We start from the raw sequence: 27,352 nt of genomic DNA, 5'->3' as shown, positions 1-27,352 counted from the left end.
CCCGCGGGAGTGGGCGTTCCTAACATGCTGGTGATTGACGTTTTGACAAAAAACAAGCTCCCCCCCGTCGCGTAAGCCGCGTCACGATTGGCGAAAGGAGCCGAACGGCGAGTCGGCGCTATACTGCGCCTGCGCATCGCCGTTCGGCTCCTTTCGCCAATCGTGACGCGGCTTACGCGACGGGGGAGCTTGTTTTTTGTCAAAACGTCAATCACCAGCATGTTAGGAACGCCCACTCCCGCGGGACTCGCAACCCGGAAGCCACGGGTGAATAGCTGTACGAAGGTATGTACAGCATAAAAAAAAAACTAATAGGCATAATCGTATTGTAATGTGGGGGGCCAGTGTAATAAGGGAAAGTCGTTTTTAGGGTGAACCTCCCCTTTAACTTAGAGTCAAGGACTACCTGTTACTGTCTTGTAGATGGTAAGTAAGATTTCTTTTTTTCTTAGAGGATACTAAACCATTGAGGAGCCATCTATCAAAGCATAGTGGAGTTTTTGCAGAGATGGATTGTCCCGCCTGATCTCTGGGATATGTGGTTTTCCATTCATCAGTGCAAATACAGGAGGTTTACTATTCTTTTTTTGTTTCAATATTGGATCCTTTTTGGTACCACCATAGTGTCGAAGAATAACTTGCTTGTTGAAACCCTTGTCATTTAAACTTGATAATTGTTTGTTTCTGTAATAAAAAAAATGTAATTAAAGAATTAAAAAAATATATTTCTCAACAAAGTCACCTTATTTTAAATATGTTCTAATAATCTCCAGGAACATTTACATATTCATACAGAATTGTATTACACATATTTGAACAAAGCAGTTAGAGAACAGGATATCATTTCTATTATGTGGCCGTTTAATTTTTACATTGTGAGGCAGCTTATTTCTGCTGCACTTAACTGGCTCTACATAGACTGTATGGATTAAAGAATTCATAACCGTGTCGAGTCCATACATTTGGATCTGTGCAAGCTGCAGTCTCTCTAGCGCCCAGGAAAATAAACCTCTCAATTCCATTTCTTCAGATTTAGAGTCCTTTCTTTCAAAAATCCACCCTTAACAAAAACAGATATATGTCAGGCGCCAGTTTAAAATGCACAAATCATGAAAATTAAAGAATTAAACTTTGGCCACAATTTAAATAAATACCAATGACCAAATACCAATGTATTTATTTTATGTATTCAATAAAATTTACAGCCCCAGAAGATTTTACCCCCTTCCTGATCAGAGCACTTTTTACAATTCGGCACTGTGTCGCTTTAAATGACAATTGCGCGGTCATGCCCATAAATAGAGCTTTCTTTTGGTGGTATTTAATCACCTCTGCAGTTTTTATTTTTTGCGCTTTAAACAAAAAAAACTAAACATTTTGAAAAATAAAAAACTATATTTTTTACTCTTTGCTATAATAAATATCCCCCCCCCCCCCCCCCAAGAAAAATCAAAAACAAATTTCTTCATCAGTTTAGGCCAATATATATTCTTCTACATATTTTTGGTTAAAAAAAAAAAAATCACAAAAAGCATATATTGATTGGTCCACAAACTATGGAAAAGATTTATGTTTTTTTTATGGCATTTTTATTTGTTATTTTATTGTTACTAGTAATGGTGGCGATCTGCGATTTTTAGTGGTACTGCGACATTGCGATGGACAGATCGGCCACTTTTGACACATTTTTGGGACCATTGACATTTATACAGCGATCAGTGTTATAAAAATGTACTGATTACTGTGTAAATGTCACTGGTAGTGAAGGGGTTAACTCTGGGGGGCGATCAAGGGGTTAAATGTGTGTTCACTCAGTGTGTTCTAACTGTATGGGGATAGGACTGAGGAGAGGAGACATATCGCTGTTCCTACTTACTAGGAACAAACAACAAGTCTCCTCTCCTCTGACAGTTTACACATACAAATCCCCATGCTGGCGGGTCCCCCGCCGTGCATGCGCCCTGGTGGCTGAAGAAGGAAAGGACGTACCCGTACAGGTTTTCGCCCAGGAGAGCCAGTGTGAAGCAGTATATCTGTGTGAGCCGGTTAAAGTTGAAATGTTCTCATAATATTGCTGCTACATTGTCCATTCAGAATGAATGGAGTGCATTCTGAACCCAGCTGAACTGCTTGGCTGCAATGTAGTCAGCAGGGAGGTATAGAATATGGCTGCACTGTCTGGCAGGGATTACCTGATCACAAAACTTGCAAATCCTCTAGCAGGTAAAACCATTTATATATATAAAAAAAAATTAAAACCCATTGGTGATTAAATACCACCAAAAGAAAGCTTTATTTGTGTGGAAAAAAAACGATAAAAATTTCATATGGATACAGTGTTGCGTGACCACGCAAGTGTCATTCAAAGTGTGACAGCGCTAAAAGCTAAAAATTGGCCTGGGCAAGAAGGGTAAAATTGCCCGGTAGGTAAGTGGTTAATTTGGCTTAAGCCATTTATAAGGGCATACTGCGAGAAAAGTGTTGTACGTTTTTTATTCAATTCCTCTGAATGTTTCAAACCATCATATTTCAATCGTTCTTTTGTAACTTTTTTTTTTCTTTTTTTTTTTGTTCTTTTGTAATTTTAAAAATTTCCTTTACCTTTATCTTCACATACTCTTGATGACATAGAGAAACTGATGGTGACTGGTACATGTGATGCAAAAATCTGAGGAGCTTAAAGAAAAGAAAAGAAAAAATACATTAAACATAAACGGCACTAAAACAAAATCAAATTTTCTGGCATAGACAAAGGCACAATAGAATTAAATACTTATTTTTCTTTTGAAGATTTAAAAAAGTAACTTTTTCACTCCCTGAGGAAAATGGCAGGCTTTAAACAGATCTATCGTATTGCTGAATTATAATTTCATGGTTCAGAATGTAGCACCACTCCCATATGAGCCGGAAAAATATTGCCCAGGTCTTCCCCAGATGTTTTGTCCCACAGCCCCGCACATAAGCTCAGTTATGCCACGTACAAACGATCAGAATTTCCGTCAAGAAAAGTTCGATGTGAGCTTTTGGTCGGAAATTCTGACCGTGTGTAGGCTCCATTGGATTTTTTCTGTCGGAGTTTCCGACAGCAAAAATTTGAGAGCTGGTTCTCAATTTTTCCGATGGGAAAAGTTCTTGTCGGAAATTTTCAATTCCGACGCGCAAAAAAACACGCATGCTCAGAATCAATTCGACGCATGCTGTGAATCATTGAACTTCATTTTTCTCGGGCTTGTTGTAGTGTTGTACGTCATCGCGTTCTTGTCGGAATTTCCAATCATGTTTACGTGGCATTACACATTTTTTCAATGACAAGTCTAGGGATGTTTTTTTTTTTTTTTATTGTTTATTTACGAAATTTTCAAAAAAAAGTATACAGCGTATGACAATGTAACAAGTTAGATAGGGTTGAGGGAATTGAGTGGGATACTCCAAAAATAAGAACTAGGTACAACTTGAGGACTATGTATTATTTCTGGAAAAAGCTGTAGTAAAGTCTGTGCTTGCAATAAACAGTGGGCTTAGCTTTGAGGTGGTAGTAGTAGTAGGTAAATGCACACTCAGCCCCTTAGCCTTAGCCACCCACCTGAGGCCTCACAGACAGCAAGCAGGTAGTAGCATTGCCCTGGAGGGCAGCAAGCCCTTCAGTCTGGACCGATCCTCTCCAGTAAAAGACCCAAAGCTGGGTATGCTCAGAGAATATATACAGTTATGCAGCATGCCATCAGGGCCTTGCTCCCTGGGGTTGGCAAGGGTTGTATAAATATTTATACTGCCATCTGCATAACTCCACACCTATGTTCCAGAAAGTTCTCACAGCAATTCTGGACAGCAGAGGGAGTCAACAGACTAGCAGCAGCTGAGAACACTGAGCAGACCTAACTAGTCAAATGCAGCTGCACTGGATAGAGTGAGCAACTAAATTTTTCACTGGTACTTTTTCTTTATGCTGGCCTTTCAGACTTATGCATACAATCGTTTAGTTGTTGGATCTACGACTTATTGCATTGTCACATTCTGGTAACTAAATAGTGTAATTCTTTCCCGATGTCTATACATTAGACCAAAAAATAGACAAATGTGAAGGAAAGAGGAATGGAGGGATTTGGGGTTGATTTACTGAAACCGGGGAGTGCAAAATCTGGTTCAGCTGTGCATGGTAGCCAATCAGATTTTTTTTTTAACTTGTTCAATTAAAGTGTTACTAAACCCAAGACCCTGTATTCACTATATCTGATCTCCCACCGTACACAGAACATGGAAAATTCAATTATTTTAGTAAATATAAACTGCTAAATACCTTTTCTCATCAGCAGTATATAGCAGTCTTGTGACTTCAATCAATGTGTGGTTAAAGCTTGTAGGAGGAGTTTTCATTCTCCTCTGACTGACCTGATGCTGCATGGCCCCCTGACCCTGTGTCTGGACAGTGTTGATTGGCCCTGTGCTGATCACATGCACCCTTTCCAAGAAAAAAACAATCTAGCAATACACACTAAATTAAGCATGTGCAGAGTGCCTCCGCTCTGTGATATCAGCAGATGGATCGGGACAGTAAAAGAAAGGGAGGCTCAGAGACAACAGGATCAAACAGCCTTTTTACAATGCAGAGAATTAATCACTTAGGTTTCACATTGAGTGTAACAAGCATGCATTTACTGCATATACAGACTAATTTTACTGTTGTGGGTTTAGTAACACTTTAAAGGGGTTGTAAATCTTTGCAGTTTTTCACCTCAATGCATTCTATGCATAGAGGTGAAAAACCTCTTGTAGTGCACCAGCCCCCCAGAGCCCCCTTTTTACTTACCTGAGCCTGATCGTTCCTGCGCTGGGGGCGAGCACACCCGCTCCAGCCAGTGTCTTGAGTCCTGATTGGATAGATTTATAGCAGTGCAGCCATTGGCTCCCGTTGCTGTCAATCGAATCCAATGATGCGGGAGCCGGGGGGCAGAACCGAGTCCTGCTGTCTGTGTCAATGGATGCAGCAGCAGGACATGGGAGCGCGCCCGCACGAGTGCGCCAAGGGAGAGCGACTCTCCAATAGGGCACTCACAAAGAGAGGGAGCCGGGAGTGTCACTGAGGGACCCCAGAAGAGGAGGATTGGGGCCGCTCTGTGTATGACAACGTTTACATATCCTTTAAGATTTCACAAAAAGAAACCTGGAAGCTGCACCAGGATTTTGTACTCTCCAGTTTTAGTAAATCAACCCCAGTCCAACCAAATCAGGGACAGTTGGAAGCTATGAGTTTACCTTAATGCTCTGTTTCTTTAAACTAGATTTTTAAATAAAGAGTATTTAAACCAAAGAAATAAAATGCTCATCATAAAAAAGCAATCATAATCTAATGAAGTGTTTGCTTTGTGTTAGCAAACTCACATCTGTTTCCTGTAGGCTTGGACTGTGGAAGTTCTTGGCCTGCTTTCTCCTTGCCGTGCTCCAGAAGGGTGGCATTAGCCTTATTTTTAATGTACTTTACATTGTCTACAGTCTCAGGGGGTGCTGTGCTTGCTCCAGGTGCTTTGTAGTCACTCTCCTCAGGGGCCATACTTGTGTCTGTTGTCATCTTCTTGGAGGACTGACAATGTTTCTTTGTGTATACCGCACCCTCGATGAGCTCCTGCCAGCTATAGTTAAGCACATTCACTACACCCTGAGGAAAAATGATCTCATACTGAGAGAAAAATTGCAGTAGTTTCCCAAGCTCATATAACAGTGTTGGAGCAACATATTTATAATCATCAAAGGGGTTCATGAAGTGTTCTTCATCGGTGATGACATGGCTGAGTTTTTGGTTACTGATCTCCACAGCGTTCTTTTGTAAAGTAGAGCTGCCGATTTCAGGTAATACCGCATATTTTTCTTTGTGCATTTTTTCATCCTTGGGAAGTGGATTTTGCTTCCTCTCAGCTTGAGCGGGACCTCCTTTTTTATTCCTGTTCAGGCTGAATATAAATCAACAAAACAATGCGTAACTACAGTACATAGTAATGGAAAATCAGACAGCCCAAAATCAAACCCTAATCAAAGCAGCTAAAACACTGAAGGTCAATATAAAAGTCCTTAGATAAAATACATATAAAAAACAGTGCAGCGCTAGAAACTAAACTTTAAAATATAAAAATAAATATAAAAAATAGCATCAATAGTCCAAAAATATAAAGCAAGATGTGGCCAAAGGATGTTGAAGGACATCTTAGATAGTGAATAGGGTGCTTGAATCAATCACCGTGCATCCAAACAAGTGGGTCTCCTCCGCCGGAAGTACAAACCACTCACCTGAACGTACGGACCTCTGAGCAAACAGAAGGTCAAACACGCTTTTCCCTTGACTAGGGTAATTTTAAGGATGAAAGGTATTGTCTTCACGTAAGGTCCTTCACTCAAACTCCTCAATCAATGGATAGATGGTCTCCAAATTCACTTGCATATATATAATGGATCATGTAAAAGTATAAAAGAAACACATAGGGCCAGATTCTCAAAAGAGATACGACGGCGTATCTCCAGATACGCCGTCGTATCTCTGAGTTGCGCCGTCGTATCTATGCGCCTGATTCTTAGAATGGGTTACGCATAGATTTCCCTTAGATCCAACAGGCGTAAGTCTCTTACGCCGTCGGATCGTAACTGCATATTTACGCTGGCCGCTAGGGGCGTGTACGCTGATTCACGCGTCGAAATATGTAAATCAGCTAGATACGCCAATTCACGAACGTACGCCCGGCCGACGCAGTACAGTTACGCCCTTTATGTTAGGCTTTTCCCGGCGTAAAGTTACCCCTACTATATGGTGGCGTAAGTGCGGCGTACCAATGCTAAGTATGGCTGTCGTGCCCCCGACGAAATTTAAAAATTTTACGTCGTTTGCGTAACTCGTCCGTGAATGGGGCTGGACGTAATTTACCTTCACGTCAAAACCAATACGTCCTTGCGGCGTATTAGGAGCAATGCACACTGGGAGATTTCCACGGACGGCGCATGTGCCGTTCGTGAAAAAAGTCAATCACGTCGGGTCACAGAACATTAACATAAAACACGCCCCCTGTCCCACATTTGAATTAGGCAGGCTTACGCTGGGCGATTTACGCTACGCACTTTCCCGTCTAAGTTGCGGAGGCGTAACGTAAATCGGATACGTTACGCCCGCGCAAAGATACGCGGATGTACGAGAATCTGGCCCATAGTGCTCTCCATTTGAAAAAAGCAACACTATTTTATTAAAATAGAAACTACTCACAAGTACGGCACTATATCCCAGTGCACGGAATGAGGTCATATATAATACACAACGAGAACCAGGTGAGTGGCTGTCCTGACATCACTATAAGCCCCCCCGCACGCGTATCGTCCGTGGTGCAGGACTTCCTCAGCGGATATCCGGTGATTGATTCAAGCACCCTATTCACTATCTAAGAAGTCTTATACCTCTGTTGTCCTTCAACGTCATTTGGCCTCATCTTGCTATATATTTTTGGACTATTGATGCTATTTTTTATTTTTATGTTTTAACGTTTAGTTTCTAGCGCTGCACTGCTTTTTATATGTAACTACAGTACAAACTGATTTAAAATACAACTGTGAAGCGTCGTACACAGGAAAACTGCCAGGAGAGCTTTTGGCCTGGAATCCCGACCATGTGTATGCTCCCTAACAGTTTTCCCGTCAGGAAAACAGGCGGGAATCCCGCTCTCTATTTTCTCGTCGGGTTTCCTGGCAGAGTGTTTCCTGCCGAGAAAACCGGTCGTCTGTATGGGTGAAAAACCGTGCATGCTCGATAACACTTTGACGCATGTGCGGTAGCATACAAGGTTAGTGTGGGGTGTAGCAAAATGGCAGCGACGGTATCGAATGTGACGAGACACCGCTCATCGTAGTTTATGACGTCACTGCATTCTTGCCATTAAAAAGAATGGCGTGATTTTGAGTGGCCGTGTATATACACGGCTTTTCAAGTCAAGCCTGGTGACCAGGTGATCCTGCCAGTAAGTCTGTTGCTTTTCAACAGAACAAGCTGCCCTCAGAGGTAGCAGTTGGTGGGTTGAGGCAAACTATTTACTAATGACAGGGGTGCTTAACCACTTGACCTCCAGAAAATTCATCCCCCTTCATGACCAGGTCATTTTTTGCAAAATAGTACTACATTACTGTAGTACCTGACAATTGCGCTGTCCTGCAACCCTGCCCCTAGATGAAATTTATGTAATCCCCCCCACTTATAAAGCTTTCTTTAATCACCGCTGGGCTTTTTATGCTTTAAAATCTATCCTGTAAAATATAAGAAAAAAAAAAAAAAATCCCAATAAGTGTATATTGATTGGTTTGCACAAGAGTTATAGCGTCTACAAAATATGGTATATATATACTGAAATTGTATTTATTTTTTATACTAGTAATGCTGGCGATCATGACTTATAGCGGGACTGTGATGTTGCGGCGGACACTTTTTGACACTTTGTAGGAACCAGTGACACTAATATAGTGATCAGTGCCCTGCCATTGTATTAATGACACTGGCTGGGAAGGGGGTAAACATCTAGGGCAATCAAAGGGTTAAATGTGTGCCTAACCAGTGTTTGTGTGCTATGTGTGTTGTTTTTACGAAGGGATCTGATGGATTTTTTTTACCTGCATTGCAGGGAAAGAAAATCCACCACATGCCTGCGGACAGGACAGAGCTCTGCCTTGTTTACATAGGCAGAGGTCTGTTCTGTATCTCCCCTCTCCGATCAGCGGGTGCCGGTGGACATCCATTGGCTTGTGCTGTGTGAATCTAATCACAGCCATTGTGCCAATGGCGCATGCACACCCCCATACTCGGTATGTGATCCCGCGCAGGAGAGACAATCTGCCGCCGTATAACTAAATTATGTGGTCAGCAAGTGGTTAAAATGGTCAGCTTTTATTTATGTAAAGTCTTTATCCCGAATGGAAAAAAAATGTTTGTTGTCACTGCTTTAACCTCTCCTATTCTCGATCTACACCTCCTCCCTGGGTCAGATGATAGCCTCTCATGGCTTTCCATACCATTTCTGATGATACCCAAATCTATCTCTCTACCCATCAGCTCACTCCATGTCTACTTGCGCATTACTAATTTACTAACAGACAACGGTGTCACACCACTTCCTCAAACTCAACCTATCCAAAACTGAGCTCTTAATCTTTCCTCCCCCTGTGCCCCTTTCCTTGACTTCTCTGTTATCTGCTTAAGGACCAGCACACAGCGATATATGTCGGCACAATGGCACGGCTGGGCAGATGGACGTACCTGTACCATACCATACCATACCTGTACGTCACCTTTAAGATGCGGCATTGTGGGCACGCGGGCACGCCGTGAGCTCTGTGAGTCCGACGGCGTGTCCTGCAGACTTGATGTCCTCGGGGATACCCGCGATCGTCTTACGGAGAGGAAGAACGGGGAAATGCTGATGTAAACAAGCATTGCCCTATTCTTCCTAGTGACTGGACACTGATCACAGCTCCCTGTAATTGGGAGCCGTGATCAGTGTTGTGTCACACATAGCCCATCCCCCCTACAGTTAGAAGCACTCCCTAGGACTCACTTAACCCCTTCAGCGGCCCCTACTGGTTCACCCCTTTACTGCCAGTGTCATTTATACAGTAATCAGTGCATTTTTATAGCACTGATCGCTGTATCAATGACAATGGTCCCAAAATGGCATCAAAAGTGTCCGATGTGTCCGCCATAATGTCGCAGTCACGATAAAAAAAAAATCGCTGATCGCCGCCATTATAAATAAAAATGCCATAAAACGATCCCCTATTTTCTAGACGCTATGGCCCAGATTCTCGAAGGGCTTACAACGGCGCAGCGCCATGTACGCCGTCGTAAGTCCTAATCTGGGCCGTCGTATCTATGCGACTGATTCTTAGAATCAGTTACGCATAGATATCCATTAGATCCGACAGGCGTAAGTCTCTTACGCCGTCAGATCTTAACTGCATTTTTTTTTTGCCCGCTAGGTGGCGCTTCCGTAGTTTTCCCCGTCGAGTATGCAAATTAGCTAGATACGCGAATTTCCGAATGTACGCGCGGCCGACGCAGTAAAGTTACAACGTTTACGTTAGGCTTTTCCCGGCGTAAAGTTGCCCCTGGGTATATGCACGCCGGGATATTTTAGGGACGGCGCATGCGCAGTTCGTTCGGCGCGGGGACGCACTTCATTTAAATGAAACACGCCCCCTATCCGCCGAATTTGAATTCCGCCGGGTGATTTACGTTACCTCGCCGCAACTTTACACGCAAGTGCTTTGTGAATTAAGCACTTGCCTGAAAAACTTGCGGCGGCGTAACGTAAATCAGATACGTTACGCCCACCCATTTTTACGCCATTCTACGAGAATCTGGGCCTAGAACTTTTGCGCAAACCAATCAATAAGCGCTTATTGCGATTTTTTTACCAAAAATATGTAGAAGAATACGTATTGGCCTAAACTGAGGAAAAAAACGTTTTTTTGTATATTTTTGGGGGATATTTATTATAGCAAAAAGTAAAAAAATATTGCTTTATTTTTTAAAAAAATTTGTTTTATTTTTGTTTATAGTACAAAAAATAAAAACCGCAGAGGTGATCAAATAGCACCAAATGAAAGCTCAATTTGTGGGAAAAAAAGGACACAAATTTTGCTTGGGAGCCACGTCTCACAACCGCACAATTCTCAGTTAAAGTGACGCAGTGCCGAATCGCAAAAAGTGCTCTGGCCATTGCTCTGGGCTTAAGTGGTTAATGATCAATGCCGCAACCATCAACCCGCCCCCGCATGCCAGGGTACTTGGTGTAATCCTGGTCTCCGAAATATCCTCTTGGCCCCACATCCAATCACTGTTTAAATCTTGCTGCCTCAACCTCTACAACATCTCTAAAATGCACCGCTTCCTAACCAATGACACCACAAAGCACCTAATTCACTCCCTGGTTATCTCTCACCTTGACTACTGCTAATCCCTTTTCATTGGCTTACCTTAACATAGGCTATCCCTCCTTCAGTCATTCAGTCTACCAGACTCATCCACCTTACCAACTGTTCAGTGTCTACCCCCCTCCTTGCCAACCTCTCCACTGGCTTCTGCTCACCCAACAAATTATATTCAAAGTACTAATGACAACTTATAAAGCCATCCTCAACTCTGCCCCCAGCTACATCACTAACTTAGTCTCAATATACCAACCAAATCGTTCTCTTTGTTTCTCCTCCTGTGCTCACCTCCAAGACTTCTCTTGAGCCTCCCCATCCTCTGGAACTCCCTATCCCAATCTGTCTGACCATCTCTTACTCTGACAACTTTTAAGTGATCCCTTAAAACCCTTCTATTCAGAGAAGCCTATCCTGCCTCCACCCAACACGTGTTTTCTCCATCAGCCTATCCCCCACAATTATCTTTTGTATCACTTAACTTTTAGATTATAAACTCTAATGAGCAGGGCCCTCTGATTTCTCCTGTACTGAATTGTATTGTAATTGTACTGTCTATCCTCATGTTGTAAAGCACTGCACAAACTAATGGCGCTATATAAATCCTGTATAATATTAATAATATAATATTAACAATAATAAAAGTATTAGCTGGAGTTTAGCTTCAATTTATTAGTGTATCCAAATCTGCACTCCCCCCCTCCTTCATCCACTCATCCACAGGAGGTCTGTTACTGGCTGGATCACCAAGTGACAACAGAGGGAGGAAAAAATGAAAACCAATGCAGCCACCACATCTAAGGATTGGTAAATTGCAATACATTACATTTGTAGTTTTTGGTTTAATACCGCTTTAATGTTCAGACTGTCAACCTAACGTGGCAGTATCTCACACACTTCCAGCTGCCATGGTTCTTGGATCAGAAAATCCAATAAATCAGAAACAAGGGGCCATATTCTAAGTAAGGATGCGATGGAGTATCTCAGGATACTCCATCGTTTGGCCCGTGTATCTATGCGACTGATTCTTAGAATCATTTTCGCATAGATACACTTAAGATCCGCCATGTGTAAGTCACTTACACTGTCGGATCTTAAATGTAATTACTCCGTCCGCCGCTAGATGGCGTTTACGTTCAGGTCTCATTTGTTTATGCAAATGAGCCTGATACGCAGATTCCCGAACGAATTTGCGTCGCGTAACCGTCGCTAACGTCGTTTGTGTAAGCTGCTATATGAGGGGTAAGTTTACGCAAGTCCCACGTAGGCCATGTTAAGTATGGCGTCGGGTCCGCGCCGTGTTTTTCCGTCGGCTACGTCGTTTCCCTAAGTCGTTCTTGAATACGACTTTACGTCAATGACGCACACGTCGGCGTCATTGACGTTTAACGCCGAGAACTGGAGCATGCGCACTGGGCTATTTTAAGCCCGGCGCATGCGCAGTTCGTTAGAATCGGGGCGCGCTTAATTTAAATAGAAGCCGCCCCCTTGGAGATACGCGTGGCTACGCCGGGCCAAATACACTACGCCGCCCCAAACTACGGAGCAAGTGTTTGGGGAATACAGCACTTGCTTCTGTAGGTTGGGGCGGCGGAGTGTAAATGGCTTACGCGCCGCCCGCGGGAAATCTAGGAGAATATGGCCCTCGGAGCTGTTTCAATGCACTGCTGATTTTCAAAAGACGAAGATTCTTTGTTTAGAAGTGACCATGTAGGGTTACTTTAAAAATGTAAGTTCAGGATTTAATGAGTTTGGCTGAGAACTCCAAGTAGTTTCTTACCTGTTAATGAAGCTGGCCAGACGAGGATTAATGTTTAAGTACTTCATATCAGAAGGTAATTCTTCAGGGATCTTCTTACTTCGCTTAACTGCCCTCGTTTTTAGCTAATACAAAGAAAAGGATATTTCTTCTACATTATAGAAAAGCATTGGAAAAACTGCAGGTGCCTACAGTCGCCCTCTAGACCCAGCTTTGTGTCAAAAATATAAGGATTGATTTACTAAAGACAAACAGGCTGTTTATTTTGCAAAGGAAATTGCACTGTAAAGGAATTTCCCCAGAGCATAGTGAATGTGGTGAATTTTCACTTTTTAATGAATACCCAATCACGTACAAGAGAAAAAGAAAACCAGTATTTTTGCTTGCCTGTGATTGGATTGTGGAAGTCATCAGAACTTCATTCAGTAAACTCTGGGGATAGTTCACTTACAAAGTGCAACTTCCCTTGCAAAGTGAATGGTCTATTTGCCCTTAGTAAATCAACCCCATAACATCAGAAAGTACATTGTAGTATCCCCTCAGTAAGAGATTAATATAATGGTTCGTCCTTAACCCCTTTCTGCTGGCCGTGCACTGATATGCAGTCTCACCAAAGTGGGTCTTTAACCATAAGGCCGCATATCTGCATACCTCTCTTTGTGCTGGGAGTGTGCTGCACAGTACAGTAAAACCTTGGTTTGAGAGCGTTTTGCAAGACAAGCTAAATTTTTAATACATTTTGCCTTTCATACAAGCGATGTCTTGATATAAGAGTAGTGTCATGTCACAACTGAGTATAAAAAAGAAGAGAGGAGCCTCTAAGTGTAGCAATATGGTTACATTTAATGAAGGTACAACATTTAGCAACTTATTGCTACACTTAGAGGTGCCTCTCTTCTCTTTTATTCCTTGTAAAAAAAATGCTTTGATATACAAGTGCTTTGGATTACAAGCATGTTTCTGAAACGAATTATGCTTGCAAACCAAGGTTTTACTATATGTACCTAGCACAGAGACTTGGCTCTCACTGAGAGGCCCGGGTTTTGTACTAACGATCGGGACCAGTGACTCCTGGTTCCTGGTCCCCTGATCGTTGTGATCACAGTGATCAGTGACTGTGCACCCCGCACATGTAAATAATGAGACCTAATAGGTAGAGGCAAAACAGGCTGCTTGAGGCCAGTTAATGGCTAGTACCATAGGTCAACAAGGAGAAGAAAATGTGGGATTGGGATTTTTAGAGGCACTGGTAGAACACGAGGGTATATATAAAAATATAGATATTTATTTGACAAAGTACAAAAATACAAAATAAATAAAACACATTTGGGACAAACCCCACAAATCAGATGGATAGCAAAACCATTGATCTAATCGGTGGAGCCATAGATCTCGACCGGTTTCGCGGTATAAAACCGCTTCTTCAGGAGAGTGTCTAGAAAATACAGATAAAATATACAATAAAATAACAAGCAATGTGTACAAAAAAGTTTAACATACAAGAAAGAACAATTCAATATTACATTCTGCAGGAGAGTCAAGAAAAACTTGCTCACCTTTGCTGGTCAAGGTGATCATGCGCTAGGTCAGGCAGTCGCCCTGTGGCGCACGTGGGGGATAATCAAGACGGGCTCTATGGAGTAAGGTTAGTTTGATCCGTTACAATGATTATTTAATTGGTGACAAGGACACCGAGTGCTGGGGAGAGGGGACGCTGGGGGAATGGTAGGTGGTGAGGGGGTGACAAAGGGAATAAGGTGGGGGCAACATAGAAGGAAAAAAAACCTTCTTTTCCTTCTATGTTGCCCCCACCTTATTCCCTTTGTCACCCCCTCACCACCTACCATTCCCCCAGCGTCCCCTCTCCCCAGCACTCGGTGTCCTTGTCACCAATTAAATAATCATTGTAACGGATCAAACTAACCTTACTCCATAGAGCCCGTCTTGATTATCCCCCACGTGCGCCACAGGGCGACTGCCTGACCTAGCGCATGATCACCTTGACCAGCAAAGGTGAGCACGTTTTTCTTGACTCTCCTGCAGAATGTAATATTGAATTGTTCTTTCTTGTATGTTAAACTTTTTTGTACACATTGCTTGTTATTTTATTGTATATTTTATCTGTATTTTCTAGACACTCTCCTGAAGAAGCGGTTTTATACCGCGAAACCGGTCGAGATCTATGGCTCCACCGATTAGATCAATGGTTTTGCTATCCATCTGATTTGTGGGGTTTGTCCCAAATGTGTTTTATTTATTTTGTATTTTTGTACTTTGTCAAATAAATATCTATATTTTTATATATACCCTCGTGTTCTACCAGTGCCTCTAAAAATCCCAATCCCACATTTTCTTCTCCTTGTTGACCTATGGTACTAGCCATTAACTGGCCTCAAGCAGCCTGTTTTGCCTCTACCTATTAGGTCTCATTATTTACAAACAACTGGGATGTTGGCACATCTAATTAAATTTACTATTAGCCTAATTGAGGCAATACTCCCCTTTATGAACACCCCGCACATGTGTTTACTTTTCCTTCTGCATGGAGGGAAAGATGTAAACAAACACAAATGTGTAAAAAAGCTAAAAAAATAAAGAAAAAAAATTGCTACATTAAAGGGGTTGTAAAGGTTAGTTTTTATTTTCTAAATAGGTTCCTTCAAGCTAGTGCATTGTTGGTTCACTTACCTTTTCCTTCCATTTCCCTTCTAAATGTTTTTTTTCTTTGTCTGAATTTCTCACTTCCTGTTCCTCCTCAGTAAGCTGTTCTGGCTGACTAACCACCAGACAGAACGGCTCGGATGATGGTGGAAAGCTTACTGAGGAGAAACAGGAAGTGAGAAATTCAAACAAAGAAAAAAAAACATTGAGGCCTTGTACACACGGTCGTTCCAAACCGATGAGAATGGTCCGACGGACCGTTTTCATCGGTTCACCGCTGAAGTGGCCTGATGGTCTGATGTGCGTACACACCATCGTTCCAAAAAACGATCGGGTCAGAACGCGGTGACGTCAAACACACAACGTGCTGAATAAAACAAAGTTCAATGCTTCCAAGCATGCGTCGACTTGACTCTGAGCATGCGTGGGTTTTAAACCGATGCTTTTCTGTACTAACCATCGGTTTGGACCGATCGGGCAGCGGTCCATCGGTTCGGTTTTGAAGCATGTTTTAAAATTTTGGACCGAAGGAAAACAGACCGATGGCCTATACACACGGTCGGTTTGGACCGATGAAACGGAACCTCGGTCCATTCTCATCGGTTTTGTCCGACCGTGTGTACGGGGCCTAAGAAGGGAAAGCGAAGGAAAAGGTAAGTGAACCAACAATGCACTAGCTTAAAGGAACCTATTTACAAAATAAAAAACAAACTTTATATTAGTATCAGTGTCAGTTAGTATCAGTGTGTTTTCCATAAGATAAAAAAATAAAAACGCGCACTATTGTTTCTGGGTCCTGCTACAGGTACAAACTAACATACACAAATGGGGTATTGCTGCGATCGTCAGGAACAGGGAAATTTACTTTGGATTGTTTTGGGTTGTTCTTTGGTGGTTAGTTATGGAAATAGCAAGAAATATACAGCTACATTTTTACTATTTTGGGCCAGTTTACCTTTGATAATAAAAAATATCAGGAGATATCCATTACCATTTACCACCAAATAAAAGCTCAATTTGTCCTGAAAAAAAACAAGGTATAATTTACCTGGATACACAAAGTCGGTGATAATATATACAATTTTACTAACGCATGTCAAAGTTGCAAAATTGTGTTCAGGCATTAACATTTGCTTTACCTTCCATCACTAAGGGGTTAATAAGCCATAAGCACTTTGATAACAATTATCAGGTTCTGAGCATTAGCAATGACCAATATGACAGCTGGCAAAAATGAACATCCTTCTTGCTGACAGCACAGCTAATAATCTTCACTTATTATTTCTATATCGCATTAGGAGGTTTTTTGCTTGTTCAAACTAAAGCATAAGAGCTACTTCCTACAGGCCATACACGTGGAAAATTGATAGAGCAGTTAAATACATATCATGGTGGTTTGATCAACAAGAAGATGGAATCAAAATCGCTTGAAAAATGTAATTGCTTCAGCAAAGTGGCCATAGTTTTTTCATGTTTGATTAAAGCTGTCAACATTCACAATCAACCACATTTTGGATGTCAATCAAACTTGTGGGTATTAGATCAGAACTGTCTTAATGCATGGGCACCTCTGGGCACTGCCCAGGGGCCCCAGGTGCATAGGGGCCCCATGATCTTGCATTACATAATACTTAACGGGACAGTCACGCTTTCTACTAACTAAGCTGTCCCAGGATGGCCATGTCCCAACCAGTGTCCCATAAACTGTACCGTGCCCTCCTGATCCCAGTATTCTGCCCTCCTGACTCCCCCTGTACTGTGCCCTTTGTGTGGATTAGTCTTTGATTTATGGCATGTTTTCTTATTGTTTAAAATCTATTTTATTATGTTTAATTCTATCAACTATTTATACTTTAATTCTTAAGAGTAGGTGCGTAAATTGGGACAGGCTGCTAGGGGCCCCAGTGCATTACTTTACCCAGGTGCCCATGACGCTATTAAGATGGCCCTGTATTAGATTGCTTCGTTTTTGGCAATTGCATGTGATCATATACGTATATGGCATTCCTTGTGAATGGAAAGTGGTTCAAATGTAATAAAAATTGTCCCAAGATTGGCTCCAAACATGACCATTTTCATGGAATTCACCTATGCTCAACCAACTTTTTTTAATGTGACCTACCACCAACGGTTTCTACTGACACCATGAAATGATGTACAGTGTTGCTGGTAGGTTAACTTGATCCATTTGGTTGTATTTTTCTATTGAAAACTTATTAGAATTGCCTTAGAATTGTTATGTGTGAGGCCAGCAATAAAGCTGAACTTCAGGCAAACAGCAAACTAAAGCCTCATACACACGATCGGACTTCCATCTGTCTTTTCCGTGGATTTTGCTCCGAAGGGCATTGTCCGTGAACTTGGTATGCATACACACAGTAGGACTTTTTAAGCCAACTTTCACCAAATCACGTGGTTTTTCAGCTCTTTACCGCCACCCTGTGGGCAACTTCTGCTATTGTTGTCTGATCTTTAGCATTGCTTCTGAGCATGCGCGTTTGTACTTTGGACTTTAGTCCGATGGACTTGTGTACACACGATCGGATTAGCCTCCATCGGAAAGTTTGTCTGTTTGCACAGCGAACATTTGTCCGATAAAAAACACAAAAAGTTTGTCCGATGGAGCGTACACATGGTCGGATTGTCCGATCAAACAGGTCCATTGGACATTTGTTGTCAAAAAGTCATATTGTGTGTATGGGCCTTTACACAGACCGAATAGATGTAGGAGAGACGCTTTACCTGCCAAAGGACTTCTCTTAACGTCTATTCAGTCCTGAGATATCCTGGGTCCTGTCTAGCCAGAGAGTGGACATGGCCAGTCCATGTTCTTACATGGCATTTAAAGTATAAATGTTGTGGTGAATTAATCAACACAGAGTTGCATTAATCTGTGCCATTTTTATCTGCCTGGAATTCAGCTTTAACATTAGCCCATAACACTTAGGCCTTGTACTCACGGCCAGACATGTCCGATGAAAACGGTCTGCAGACCGTTTCCATCGGACATGTCTGCCCGGGGACTGCCCGGGGACTTCTGTTCGATGGCTATACACACCATCGAACAGAGGTCCTCGCGTAAACAATACGCGGGGCGTGTCCGCGGTGTCGCCGCGTCGATGACGCGGTGTCGCCGCAACAATGACGCGGCGACGTGGGCGGCCCGCCTTTAAAATGCTTCCACGCATGCGTCGAAGTCATTCGACGCATGCGAGGGATGGCGGGCGGCAGGACATGTACGGTAGGTCTGTACAGACGACCGTACATGTCCGGGCAGACAGGTTTCCAGCGGACTGTTTTAAAGCAAGTCCAGGAAACAGTTGTCCGCTGGAAACCTGTCCGATCCGCCCGAAAATGGTCCGCTCGGGCCTACACATGAGTACGGGGCCTTAACCTGCACCATAACATTTACCTATCACTTCATTCCCTATCCATTGACCCTAACTTTATCTACTTTTAAAACAGACAATCAAATTGTCATAAACAACAAATTCATACCCAAAGATATAAAATCTTCTTGTCAAATGTATTTTATTAACACTGGACTAATATACTGTAATACAACTGGTTGTGAAACTTACCTGGTCATAGAAGTACACTGGTCCTGTTTGCACCATCATGACATTACTTATTTTCTGGTATATAAAGGGAAAGTTACAAAAATACATTATTTTATCACTGTCACTTACATACTTAATTTTTGCTGAAACTGCTACTGATATTCTACATTATAGCCAATATCCTAAATTACAGCTAAAATCCACACATACGTGTAGCCACCCTGCCCTAAGCAGGAGAGACTATCTAAATAAAGTGTAAAGTTGTAAACCTCAGACATGAATTATGAACAAAGCATTTCCCACTATAGTGTATACTCCTCTCAATTGAAAGCATTAAGTGTCATTTCTGTCTGCTGCTTTGTTCCTCTGCTATCAGCATGAGTCACTTCTGACAAGTTTTCCTGACACCAAAAGAAAAAAGGAGACAGGGGAGGGACCTTCAGCAAATTGACAGCCTCAGCTCTGTTCCTGTGTGAAAAGGGGGGGGGGGTCACTGGGTATATGGGTTTACAACCAATTTACTTTCTGGGAGGTAAACAGTCCACGTTGACATAGGTGTGCGCAGTCTGTTGCATTAGGGTGTGCACCTGAAAGCTCAAAAACACGGTACCGATCTCTCACTATGTTCATTCAGAAAGGGAAGGGGCCGGTAAATGACATTACCCCTTCCCCCACTCGTCCTGAAATATCATCTATGAGTGCCCAATGCAGTAGCCATTGGGAGAGGAGGGAAGCCAGCCATGCTGTGGGAGGGGACACCAAGCAGCAGGGGGAATCTGTACTGCAGGGAGTGATTAGGGTGTGCCTGGGCACACCTGGCACACCCTGTGCGCACACCTATGCACGTTGATTTGTAGTCTGCACTCATTTGACCCTCCCTAGGCTCGGTATTGCTGTTTTTTTGTGCCTGCTGACAGTAGGTGTCACTTGTACTGTGTAGCTCTGGCAATGAAATGAGAGGCCACAGTAATGTTAGATTATGAATATTTATGCTCCCTCTGGCCAGTCTCTAGGATGCCTATTACCAGTGGCACATGAAGGGGAAGACATAAGTATCTGGGGCTGAACTTGTAATGCCTTGTACACACGATCGGAATTTCCGATGAAAAAAGTCTGAGGAATTTGTTGGCCCCATCGGACTTTTTTCCGTCCTCGAGTTTAGAAATAGAACATGTTTTATTTTTTTCCGAAGGAAAAAAATCCTATCGGAAATTACGATTGTCTGTGTGGAACTCCGACGGAGAAAAAAACACACATGCTCAGAATCAAGTCGACGCATGCTCGGAAGCATTGAACTTAATTTTTCTCGGCTTGTCGTAGTGTTTTACGTCACTGCATTTTGGACAATCGGACTTTGGTCTGACAGTGTGTATGCAAGACAGCTTGAACGGAATTCCGGCGGAAAATTCCATCGGATTTTATCCCATCGGAAATTCCGATCATGTGTACAGGGCATTAGAGTCTCTTCGGCCGGGGGATGTGTGCGATCAAGTTATCTGACCTTCTAGACCTGCAGCCTAGAATGGATCCAATGCGCTTTCTATTGGAAGCTAGGACTTGGCACACACTGCCCCACCATAAAGAAGGAGAGAGCTGACCCAAGACTGAAAGCCAGGAATGGAGACTCTGCTAGAGGAAGGAGCAAAATGGAGGCTGGATCATCACAGGGGCCTGGTGACTTTCCTGGGATGAAGCTCTGAGAATGTCCGCTTGAAAGTCCTTTACACTGTATAAGCTGGAAGTGGATCTGGAGTCTGTAAGCATTGCTATGGGTATCTGCAGCCCATACCTTTCCCTTCCTGTAAATTGCCAGAAGAATAAAACCTTTGAAAACCCTTAAAATGGCGTGCACCCAATGTTTCTTGATTCCTCATTACTAGCCATGGACTCAGCCCTCTGGGTAAATATCAACCCACCTTACTTGGGGATCAGGCGGTAATAAATAAAGATGGCAGACCTGATGGTAAATCTTTAAAAACAAGGTAGCAATGCCAGACCCCATGTTTCTATGCTGACAGGTCCCCCCTCAATGCCAGTCAAAACTATTTATTTTCAGTTTTAGATAAGGAGTGGCAAAGGGTTGGAACCTCTGTTAAATTATTATTGCTGTCTGTGTCCCCAATGGGGGACATAAAATGAAGATAAGTCCAAGCTCATAGCTGTTACCAGAACAGGAACAGAGGGGGAAAAAAAATAAAGAAGAAAACGGCATGGGGTCCCCCCACAAAAAAATCCATACCAGTCCCTTATAAGAGCACGCAGCCTGGCAGGCCAGGAAAGGGGTGGGGCGAGCGAACACCCCCTCTTCTGAACCATGCCAGGCCACATGCCCTCAACATAGCGGGGGGTGGCTTTGGGGCAGGGGGGCTCTAATAATGAATTTCAACGAATATGAAAGAAATTTTATCGAAAATAATGAATTAATTTGATACGATTCGTTCATTCATTAAAGATCTAATGAAACAACAGGTGAACTCAGAGTAAATCTTATGCCACGTACACACGATCATTTTTCGGCATGAAAAAAAAAACAACGTTTTTAAAAACGTCATTTAAAATGATCGTGCGTGGGCTTCACATCGTTTTTCGGCTTCTGAAAAACGACAAAAAAATAAATTCGAACATGCTGCATTTTTTAACGTCGTTTTAAAAAAATGACGTTTTTCGGGTTGTAAAAAATGATCGTGTGTGGGCTAAAACAACGTTTTAAACCCGCGCATGCTCAGAAACAAGTTATGAGACGGAAGCACTCGTTCTGGTAAAACTACCATTCGTAATGGAGTAAGCACATTCATCACGCTGTAACAGACAGAAAAGCGCGAATCGTCTTTTACTAACACGGAATCAGCTAAAGCAGCCCAAAGGCGAATAGAACTTCCCCTTTAGAGTGCCGTCGTACTTGTTGTACGTCACCGCGCTGTTTTCATCATTTTTTTAAAACAATGGTGTGTGGGCAACGTCGTTTTTAATGATGAAGTTGGAAAAACTTCGTTTTTTGGACATGCTGAAAAACTATGTTTATTTTCATGCCGAAAAATGATCGTGTGTACGCGGCATTACAGTCCAATTAGCTGATTCATTTTGTGCTGGAGGTTGGATTACAGGCAAAGTGCATTCCTGGGAACTGAGTGAGAAGGGTGTTGTATTGCATTTGAGCAGAGGAGAAGGGATATTGTCATTGTGTTTGTTAATAGATTCAATAAACAAACGACTTTCCAAACTACAAATCGTTATCATGAATATATATAAAGTGCCTTGAAAAAGTATTCATACCCCTTGAAATGTTTCACATTTTGTCATGTTACAACCAAAAACTTAAATGTATTTTATTGGGATTGTATGTGATAGACCAACACAAAGTGGCACATAATTGTGAAGTGGAAGGAAAATTATAATTTTTTTTTCACATTTTTTTACAAATAAATATGTGAAAAGTGTGGCGTGCATTTGTATTCAGAGTTAATACTTTGTAGAACCTTTCACTGCAATTACAGCCATGTCAAGGCACTGTACATACATAAATATTGAATCGATATACATACAAAACTAATCGATTTGGTATAACGAATATCGACACTCTATGGAAATAACAAATGATCCAAAAACAAAATTAGCGTAACATAACGAATATAACAGAATGAAAAGATGTATTTTACGAATGGAAACAAAACCAACTTTTCCGGTTTGTCCCTCAAGTCTAATTAAATGTGAGGTAAATGAGCCACCGCTCAAGGAATCTTGGTTAAGAGTGGCTGCATTAGCGTATGCTTGGTAAACTGTAGACAGCAATGTGTAGTAAAGATGTTCATGTTATTTTACTGCTATCGTATCTCATATCTATATCCAAAAAATTAATTACTACCAATATTTAGAAAAAGCAATTAGTACAACACATACAGTATGCTGTATATCACTTTAGTTCATGTGACACCGGGTGCGTATATTTCAATTCTTATGCCGCGTACACACGATCGTTTTTCGGCATGAAAAAAAATGTAATTTTTCAGCATGTCCAAAAAACGAAGTTTTTCCAACTTCATCATTAAAAACGATGTTGCCCACACACCATCGTTTTTGAAAAAAGATGAACAAAGCGCGGTGACGTAAAACACGTACGACGGCACTCTAAGGCCCTGTACACACGACCAAACATTCGGTCGTGTGTGGGCGCGAGCGGGCCGAATTCCAGCAAACATTTGCCCGCCGGGCCTTTTCCCAGCGGGCAAATATTCCTGGACGTGTTTTAAAACCGTCCGCTGGAATCCTGCCCGCTCGGACATGTACGGTCGTCAGTACAGACCTACCGTACATGTCCAGGCGCCCGCCGTCCCTCGCATGCGTCGAATGACTTCGACGCATGCGTGGAAGCCTTTAAATGGCAGGCCCGCCCACGTCTCCGCATCATCGCCGCGTCATCGTCGCGGCGACGACGCAGACACGCCCCGCGTATTGTTTACGTGCGGACTTCTGTACGATGGTGTTTACAACCATCGTACAGAAGCCCTCTGGCAGACATGTACGGTGAAAACGGTCTGACAGACCGCTTTCACCGTACATGTTTGTTCGTGTGTACCCGGCCTAAAGGGGAAGTTCTATTCGCCTTGGGGCTGCTTTTAGCTGATTCCTTGTTAGTAAAAGACGATTCGCGCTTTTCAGTCTGTTACAGCGTGCTGAATGTGCTTACTCCATTATGAACGGTAGTTTTACCAGAACGAGCGCTCCCATCTCATAACTTGCTTCTGGGCATGCGCGGGTTTAAAACGTCGTTTTTGCCCACACACGATCATTTTTTACAACCCGAAAAACTACATTTTCAAAAACGACATGAAAAAATGCAGCATGTTCGAATTTTTTTTTTGTCGTTTTTCAGAAGGCAAAAAACGATGTGAAGCCCACACACGATCATTTTAAATAACGTCGGTTTTTTTCATGCCGAAAAATGATCGTGTGTATGCGGCATTAAACCTCCACAATGCAGCAAATGGGGTACTGTATATGTAAATGCAGGAACAGAACATTTTCAAAGACATTTGCAGGCATAATTTTATGACTAAATGAGATACAATCAAAAAAATAAATAAAACCGATTATTACATTTCTATTATATTACATTCGACCCTGTCAACTTACTAACTACATTGATGTGTTGCAGTAGCACTTACACAACTAATCAAATTGCATCGTCAATAAACCTAACACAATGTGAATTCTATCAAGTTACAAACAAGAGAAATAAAAAGTTGAGAGTGAGAACTAAAGAGTGAAAGAACACATTATAGTAAGGCACATTTTACTTTCTCTTGAAAAAATATTAATACTACAAAATCACAAACAAAAATAAAAAAATAGAACTTACATTGTGAGTTTGTTAGAAGTTGAAGAGCTGTGTGTGTTTACTGGAGTCGTCGTCTTTCTTTCGGTGTTAGTTTGAAGGCTGGTTGCCTAGTTACCAGATGCATTCTTTCTGCTGTGGATTTAGTTTCTGCATTACATGCAAGGGGTTGTTATCTAGAGCACTGTTTCTTTTTTTTCAGTCGTGGGAATAATAATGTAAAAAAGGGTAATTGTTATTTATCATTTGGAAACCTGAGCCTGGTAGTAATGCAAAAATGAATATCAATCTTCCTCCTAAAAAAATTCTAACAGTACAAACAAAATCCAAAAAAAAAAACATGTGCAGAGATGAATATTAATCTTCCTCCTTAAAAAGTGCTAATAGCGCAAAGTCCCAAAATTAGGTGCAAGGATGAATATCAATCTTCCTCCTTAATAAATGCATGTGCAGTGTCCCCAAGTGCAAAAATAGTCCACATTGTCACCAACACCGCACCACCACCTCTGCAATGCACTCACCAGATAGATGAAATGTATAAGCAAATAGATATCCAATCTATATGTCGCCTGATGATCATCAGACTCCAATAGCTCAGGTTCCGGCAATCCTTTCTCTGCATATAAAGTTCACACCATGAAGCCCACACAGAAAAAGTATAAAGAGTAGTATTTTATAGTATATAATATATATATATATATATATATATATATATATATATATATATATAATATATGTAAAATAAGCAATCTACATGTAAAGTATAAGCAATTCACATGAAAAGTATATAAGATTGCAATTAACTCACTCCAGAGGCCACCGATCCAATTTAGTGGTGTGACGTCAGCGCGTACAGGCTCCACCTAATGCGTTTCGTCCTAAGGGGATCCACCTACTTATTACCTTGCATTGTGCAAGCTTCTTTTTTTGCCTGTTTGGATCACTCACTCAAATTATTACACCCACCCAGCACATATGTGCCCCCCCCCACTAGCACAAGCCCTCTCCCCTCCCAAAGCACCCCCAGCACATATATGATCCCCCATCCCCCCCTGCTAGCGCTAGCCCTCTCCCCTCCCAAAGCACCCCCCAGAACATATGTGATCCCCATCCCCCCTGCTAACACTAGCCCTCTCCCCTCCCAAAGCACCCCCCAGCACATTTGTGATCCCCCATCCCCCCTGCTAGCACTAGCCCTCTCCCCTCCCAAAGCACCCCCCAGCACATATGTGATCCTCCATCCCCCCTGCTAGCACTAGCCCTCTCCCCTCCCAAAGTACCCCCAGCACATATGTGATCCTTTTTCCCCCCCTGCTAGCACTAGCCCTCTCCCCTCCCAAAGCACCCCCCAGCACATATGTGATCCCCCATCCCCCCCTGCTAGCACTAGCCCTCTCCCCTCCCAAAGCACCCCCCAGCACATATGTGATCCCCCATCCCCCCTGCTAGCTCTAGCCCTCTCCCCTTCCAAAGCACCCCCAGCACATATCAGACTCCTCCCACCCCCTATTTTAGCATAAGCCCTCTCCCCTCCCAAAGCGCCCCCCCAGCATATATCTGACCCATCCCCTGCTAGCACTAATACTCTCACCAGGGCCGGACTGGGAATAAAATCCAGCCCTGGAAAAAAATTCATACCAGCCCCATAGCATTTTTATACCAGCCCAACAGCAAACGTCATTATTTTCTTGTACATGAAAGGGAAAACTATACATTTTAAAGCACATTTAAAGAATGTATTATATATATAGAAGTCAGATATGAAAGCATATATATAAAAATATATATATATATATATATATATATATATATATATATATATATATATATATATATATATATATATATAAAAGTGCTAAAAGTGGTCAAGCATCAGGGGGGACCCCAGGAACTCTGGGAAACGTGGGGGGGATGGGACTCTGTTGACCAGAGACCACCTTCCACAGAAAGAATACACATTCGGGTTACTAATATTGGGGGAAACCTTTATATCAGAACCCCCCTTACATTGTTGTATTCACTCCCCCCTTACATCAGTGACCCCCCCCCCCCTGACTGGCCTTGCGGCACTGTCAGGTGCACCTTGCAGGGATCAGTCAGTCGGCTTCAGCTTGGTTTGGTGGCTCTGGTTTTATCCTATAGTCTTCTCTCCACAGTCCACACGTCTGACTTCTCCCATGACCCCCATCCCAGCAGCACTCCCTCGCTTGACTCCTCTCCAGACTCCCTCAGAGACTGCAGACATGATATAAGACAAGAGAGGTTACAGACACGATACAAAAGATGGTCAGAGACTGCAGACAGGATACAAGAGATGGTCAGAGACTGCAGACATAATACAAGAGATGGTCAGAGACTGCAGACATAATACAAGAGATGGTCAGAGACTGCAGACATGATACAAGAGATGTTCAGAGAATGCAGACATAGTACAGGAGATGGTCAGATACTGCAGACATGATACAAGAGATGGTCAGAGACTGCAGACATGGTACAAGAGATGGTCAGAGAACACAGACATGATACAAGAGATGGTCAGAGAATGCAGACATGGTACAGGAGATGGTCAGACACTGCAGACATGGTACAAGAGATGTTCAGAGAATGCAGACATGGTACAAGAGATGGTCAGAGACTGCAGACATGGTACAAGAGATGGTCAGAGACTGCAGACATGGTACAAGAGATCAATAGAGCCTCACTCTGCCCATCAATGCAGCCTCACTGTGCCCATCAATGCAGCCTTACTGAGCATATGAATGCAGCCTTACTGTCCATGAATGCAGCCCAGCCTTACTGTCCATGAGAAAGCAGCCCAGCCTTACTGTCCATAAGAATGCAGCCCAGCCTTACTGTCCATGAGAATGCAGCCCAGCCTTACTGTCCATGAAAGGAGCCCAGCCTTACTGTCCATGAATGCAGCCCAGCCATACTGTCCATGAAAGGAGCCCAGCCTTACTGTCCATGAATGCAGCCCAGCCATACTGTCCATGAATGCAGCCCAGCCTTACTGTCCATGAAGCCTTACTGCAGCCTTACTGTCCATGAATGCAGCCTTACTGTCCATGAATGCAGCCCAGCCTTAGCCCAGGTTCACAC

The 27,352-nt window shown here is 42.6% G+C and overlaps 1 protein-coding gene across 1 annotated transcript in view; it reads right to left on the bottom strand.

Moving 5' to 3' along the window:
* The window catches only part of LOC120932029, a 69,704-nt gene extending 45,240 nt beyond the window's left edge, over positions 1-24,464 (bottom strand). The window contains exons 1-7 of the mRNA XM_040344114.1: positions 24,278-24,464; positions 18,943-18,996; positions 12,722-12,825; positions 5,380-5,945; positions 2,602-2,676; positions 961-1,060; positions 460-684 (exon numbers count right to left, since the gene is read on the bottom strand). Of these exons, the coding sequence (XP_040200048.1) occupies positions 460-684; positions 961-1,060; positions 2,602-2,676; positions 5,380-5,945; positions 12,722-12,825; positions 18,943-18,981 (1,109 nt within the window). The 5' untranslated portion in view covers positions 18,982-18,996; positions 24,278-24,464. The remainder of the gene's footprint in view (positions 1-459; positions 685-960; positions 1,061-2,601; positions 2,677-5,379; positions 5,946-12,721; positions 12,826-18,942; positions 18,997-24,277) is intronic.
* Between the last annotated feature and the right edge of the window lie 2,888 nt (positions 24,465-27,352).

The sequence above is a fragment of the Rana temporaria genome, chromosome 3, assembly GCF_905171775.1.
Source record: "Rana temporaria chromosome 3, aRanTem1.1, whole genome shotgun sequence".
NCBI lineage: Eukaryota > Metazoa > Chordata > Amphibia > Anura > Ranidae > Rana > Rana temporaria.
This window is presented reverse-complemented; position numbering and strand designations above follow the sequence as displayed.